Source organism: Elephantulus edwardii, unplaced genomic scaffold, assembly GCF_000299155.1.
Source record: "Elephantulus edwardii isolate Elephantulus edwardi_28Jun2011 unplaced genomic scaffold, EleEdw1.0 scaffold00079, whole genome shotgun sequence".
Classification (NCBI taxonomy): domain Eukaryota; kingdom Metazoa; phylum Chordata; class Mammalia; order Macroscelidea; family Macroscelididae; genus Elephantulus; species Elephantulus edwardii.
Window position 1 is genome coordinate 369,880 of NW_006399829.1, and position 5,342 is coordinate 375,221.

General features: G+C 35.8%; 1 protein-coding gene across 1 annotated transcript in view; it reads left to right on the plus strand.

Moving 5' to 3' along the window:
• The window catches only part of NIPBL (Nipped-B homolog (Drosophila)), a 251,156-nt gene that overhangs the window by 242,116 nt on the left and 3,698 nt on the right, over positions 1-5,342 (plus strand). Inside the window, exons 42-43 of the mRNA XM_006889575.1 lie at positions 9-95; positions 3,512-3,658. Coding sequence (XP_006889637.1) covers positions 9-95; positions 3,512-3,658 — 234 coding nt within the window. The remainder of the gene's footprint in view (positions 1-8; positions 96-3,511; positions 3,659-5,342) is intronic.

Here is a 5,342-nt window from a genome sequence, read left to right on the forward strand (position 1 = left end):
CTTTGTGTTCACATCTCTACTCCATGATCCGTGGAAATCGGCAACACAGACGAGCCTTTCTAATTGCTTTACTCAACCTCTTTGATGATACAGCAGTAAGCATAAAAATCTTGTTATTCTAAGAAAAGACATATCCCAGAAATTTTATATTTAAATTACTTGACCTTTAAAAAATATTACGATGTAGTAAATGTAAGAGGCCTCTGTTGGCTCAGTGGTAAGGAATTGTCTTGGGAGCACAAAAGTACATGGTTCAAGTCCACCAGTAATCCACAGGAGAAAGATGGGCAGTCTCCTCCCATGCGGTTAACTGCCTCTGAAAACCCACTGAAAGGTCAGCTGTGGGTTGTTTCCGACTCACTGGTGCACAGCAAAAACATAGTAAATGTAAGGAGCTTTGGGGCACAGTGACTTGTTTCACTGCTAAACACTAAAAGCTTATTGGTTCTATTCCACAAGATACTCTCTGGGAGAAAGGAGGGTCGCTAATAAGACAGAACTGATATGTTGGTGTTAGTGGTGGTTTTTGCATAATTATAAAGTGTTCATTTTTTTAAATTTTATTATTTTGTGTGTGTACCGTCAAATAGGATCTGACTGGTACAGGAGGAGAGTTCCCCTCCATCTCCAGCAAAGCATCTGGTGGATTCGAACCGCATATCTCTGGGATTGCATTGCAGCTTCTTGCCACTAGGCCACTAGAGCTCCCTAAAGTGTACATTTTTTAAAAATCTTAAAAGGGAAGTTTTTACATGAGAATAAATGTAAGGGGCAAAACATAATTGTTTCTGAATACCTGCAATAACAATTTCTGAAAGCATCCCCTTAAATAAACTCTCACTTTGGGAGACAGAATACCTAAAGAAATGAGATAAATTGCTCTTATTTGTGTAGTACTTTGATTTTGTTAGAATTACTTTTCTAGGCTTTTGGCTGTTAAGATTTCTGGTTCAATTTGACATTATATTACAGAGAACCCATTTTTGTATAATTATATTATTGACATGTAATTGATTAGGAACAGAAACTGAAAAATCTTTTCTCTCTTTTAAAAGTTTAACTCTTAATTTATTCATCCGTTTATACAAGCATTTGCTCAGCTCCTGCTACATGCTAGTCATTGTGCTAGAAACTGAAGATAAAAATAAACAAGATAAACATGATCTGCCTGCAGAGAGCTTCCAGACTACGCCGTATTTTCACATAAATAATGTGTACATTGTGTGTATGAGAAAGAGACACACAAACAAAGTGGCAAACCACCACCCCACCCCACTCCCCATGCATTGGTTTCCTGTGCACACTTTGGCAGTATATGTGCACTTCATTTATATGGGCACAGTGTTTGCTACAAATACAGTAGTTTATTTATGTGGGGGTTTTCATTTCTTATTTTAATGATTTTTTTGGTTTGACCTCATTGCTACTCCAGCACCTTTTATTTGTTTAAGCAGTAAAGCAAAATTAAATGACCAGGGTGTAGATACCTTATTATAATTCTCTTCCTTTTAAGAATGATGTGAAATTTTTGGACCTAGTAAATAAATATTACAAATAATATTACAAGCACCTATTTCAGATATGCCAGGAATGTCATTTGATCATCATACCATCAATATTGTCTGTAAGACTGTGCCAGGCATCCAAAAACAGTATGAGATCACACTTTTTTTTTCAATGTTTTATTTTTATTATTTGAGTGTGTGTGTACCATCAAATCAGATCTGACTGGTACAGGAGGAGATTGTTCCTCCTTTCCCGGCAAAGATCACACTTTTGTCCTCAGATGAGCCTGCCTCAAGATGGAGGACCAGGATACACTAAAGAAAATACATCATAATTAATGCTGGCATGTCCTGGCTACCAGATGATTTGTGTAAATACTACGACTCTAGCTCTCATTTCTCCTGAACTTGGTTCTCTGTTTTCACTGCCTGTTCTGTGTCATCAGTCCCTGAGCATATGTAAAGCTAAACTAGACATCCAGTGCTTTCTCTTCTGACTACCCACCACTTACAAAAGATGTCAAAGGAGGAGCACATCAGTGATGGTCGAAAGGAATTAGATGAAATGGGCCTGCTGTTGCAAAGCAGGGAAGGAAAAAACGTTTGTGAAGGACTGAAAGAATATGAATAAAGTGCTCAGAGCAGAGGCCAAAGAACATTTTGGAAACATGAATCTGTCCATATTCTGTTCATCGTTGAATTAATAAAAGTGATCTGCTTTGATAGCCACAAAAAGAATGGAGAGTAGGCAAGAAGATACATTGTGAAGACAGAAAAAACAAAATGAAGTTCTGAGAATGTGTAAATCAAGGAGAAGAAGAAGTACAACCTAGGATGGGTTTGTTAGTGAACTTGAACAAGAACAAGGAAGCAGCAGAGGACAGAAGCCTGTTTTCAATGAATGGGAGAGTAGGTGGAGAAGACAGGGAAGAAGCAGGTCTCTTGAGTGTGATTGAAAGGCAAGGTCAATTCAAAAGTTTTGTGGCTAAAGTTGAAGAATTGTTTACAGTCCTGAAAATATTTATGTAGAGGAGCCCTAATCATTTTCCATTTCAGAGCTAAAAACCCCTAGAAATTAGTCTTCACACATAGACATGAAGTATCTTCATTTCTCCAGTTTGAACATGTGTGTTTAATATCTTTTTAAAAGTAAAACCTAGTGAGCTCATTTATTCCATCTATTCTGTGGCCTTTTTGTTGGTGCTGTTTAATTTTCTGTTTTTTGGACAGCGAGGGAAAGGAGGTTGTATGAAGTGTTTTAAGTTACTAACTCCCATTTTATTTTGTTTTTTGTGGGTTTTTTTATGAAAATGTAGTGTTGATGTGCTTTTCTGCTTTATTTTCTCTATCATGAAATGCCCAAAATCTGTCTTAAATTACTTCTTACAGCAAACAACTAGTAGTAGTAAAACCCTCTTTTGCCTCTTTAAATTTTGCCAGCCTTGGAATTTTAATGATGGGACACCTCTGTGGCCCTTAGCCCCATCTCATACACAGCTTGCACACTCACCAGAACCACACAAGTGCATTATTTCTTATACAAAAATGAGGGATGGGATTTCTGCCATGTTTTGTGCTGTACTATCCCCTCTTGTCAAAGACTGAATAGTAACTGTGTAACTGATCTCCATGTGGGTTAGACTCTTAGAAGTACAATAATAGGTAATTATGAATGTATACTATACTTTCTGATGTGGTATAGAATTACTATAAAGACGGCAGATACTTTGTAAGAAAACTTCAAGGAAAAGTTAGGTGCACTGTTCTTACCCAAGAATTTCATTTCTTCTATCTTAAAACAGAATAGTGTAAATCATTGTGCAGTCTCTTGAACTTGAAATAACAGTAATTTATAAAATTCTTTTCTGTTTCTTCTCCTTTTTCTTATATCTCTTCCCCTTAAATATTAACTGAGGTGAAAGTACTCTAAAATACTTTTTAAAAAGAACTTGACTAAATTTCTAGGTTATCCATTAAATATGTATACCTTTTTTTAAAATTTACAGAAAACAGAAGTGAATATGCTCTTGTATATAGCAGACAATCTAGCCTGTTTTCCATACCAGACACAGGAAGAGCCGTTGTTTATAATGCATCATATAGACATAACACTCTCAGTTTCTGGTAGTAACCTACTGCAGTCATTCAAGGAGGTAAGTTACACACATTATTATTCTTAATGTATCTTTCAGAGTTCAGGCATGCTGTTTTCACTGTTTTGTTTCTCTGTTCTTTCTGTTCTTTTCACAGATATATATAATATTTTTCTAGATGAACTTCTTGAACTCTAGACAGTACTTGAATTGGGAAGAAGTGGGTTGCTGTTTCTTTTCTGTTTAGAAAGACAGGAAACCATCTCTTTCTCGATTAATTGCCATGTCTGTGGATTGTTCTATTGATAAACCATCCACTTCTTTACATCTCTCACTTTAAGGCCAGACCTTTAAGTGTTTGGTGCCCAGACATATATTCCTTTTAATACCATTTTAAAGCATTGCTTATTTTATAACACCATAATATTGTCAGTCACAGCAGTACACAAAGAGCTGTTGTTACATGCCATCAAGTTGGGTACAGCTCCTAGCAACCCTATAAACAACAGATCTGAACCTGTCCTATATCCATTCTCCTAACTGAGAGTCTTCCTCTCCTTTACTGGCCCTCCATACTTCCAACATGATGTCCCTCTCCAAGAAATAACCTTTCCTAGAAACATGCCTGTACACACATAGAAATTGATGCTGCTTAATTTAAAAGAAACTTCACCCAATCTTCCTCTTCAGCATAAGCATCATCATGACTTCATTGTCCAATTTTTTAATAGATTTCTTGTTATAACCCTTATTTTTTTTCTGATTTTTTTAGAAGGAGCTATAATTGGTTATTTGACACAGAAGACAATCAGTAAACTCTTTGCAAGTTGTCAGATTTAAGGGGTACAGTTATATTTAACTTAGTGTCAAATATAACCATACTGTTAGATCTAATTTTACAAAATGGTAGTGCCCAAAGCTCAGACTTTTCAAACTATTAAATCAGATAAATTACCTAAATTAATGTCCTAAAGTTGCATTCCTAAGGATTGGAATACAGAAGTCTCTGTTCCTCCTAGAAATATGGAGCCAAGAGTATCAGCTGAACTTGAGAACTTGTAAATGCAGATCATCAGGCCTTATCGTAGACTACTTGAAACAGGATCTGTACTTGTTACAAATTAAATGTTGGCGAGGTTAATTTTCCAAGTGTTTAAACTCTTGTTTCCCGACTTAGTACTGTAGATACACATGTAAATGTGTTCTGCCCTTTCACTTCTTAACAGTTACATTGTAAGTGACTGCCTTTGAGTAAGAAATTTTTTCCACTCTTGATCCAAGCTTTCCTTTCCAAGAGCTAACAGTTTTGAGAATGAAACAGGAAAGTTGTGTATTACCCTGCAGGAAGGCAAGCTGAGATGTTCAAGCCCACATCTTAGTTGAAGTCTTATTTTTCTACCACAATGGCTAACTTATGCTCCAAACTGATACTTTGAGAGCTGATTTATTCTTCAGTTACTATCCTAGGTTGCAGACCATTTTCCTTGTTTTAGTCCTTTTTGGTGGGGAAATAGATTTTTTTTTTTTTTATACGTATGGTTCTGTTTGATACTGGAGCCAAATTTATTCCCCAAAGATTCTGTCATTTATAGAAAATATATTTCAGCCTGTACAATATTAATTTAAGGGATTCTTTATATTTTTTTATTTTTTGGGGGGGGATTCTTTTTAGAGATCATGTCTTCTGCTCCATAGAGGATGCATATATTTATTATATGACATTATAATAGATAAAGTAATATTT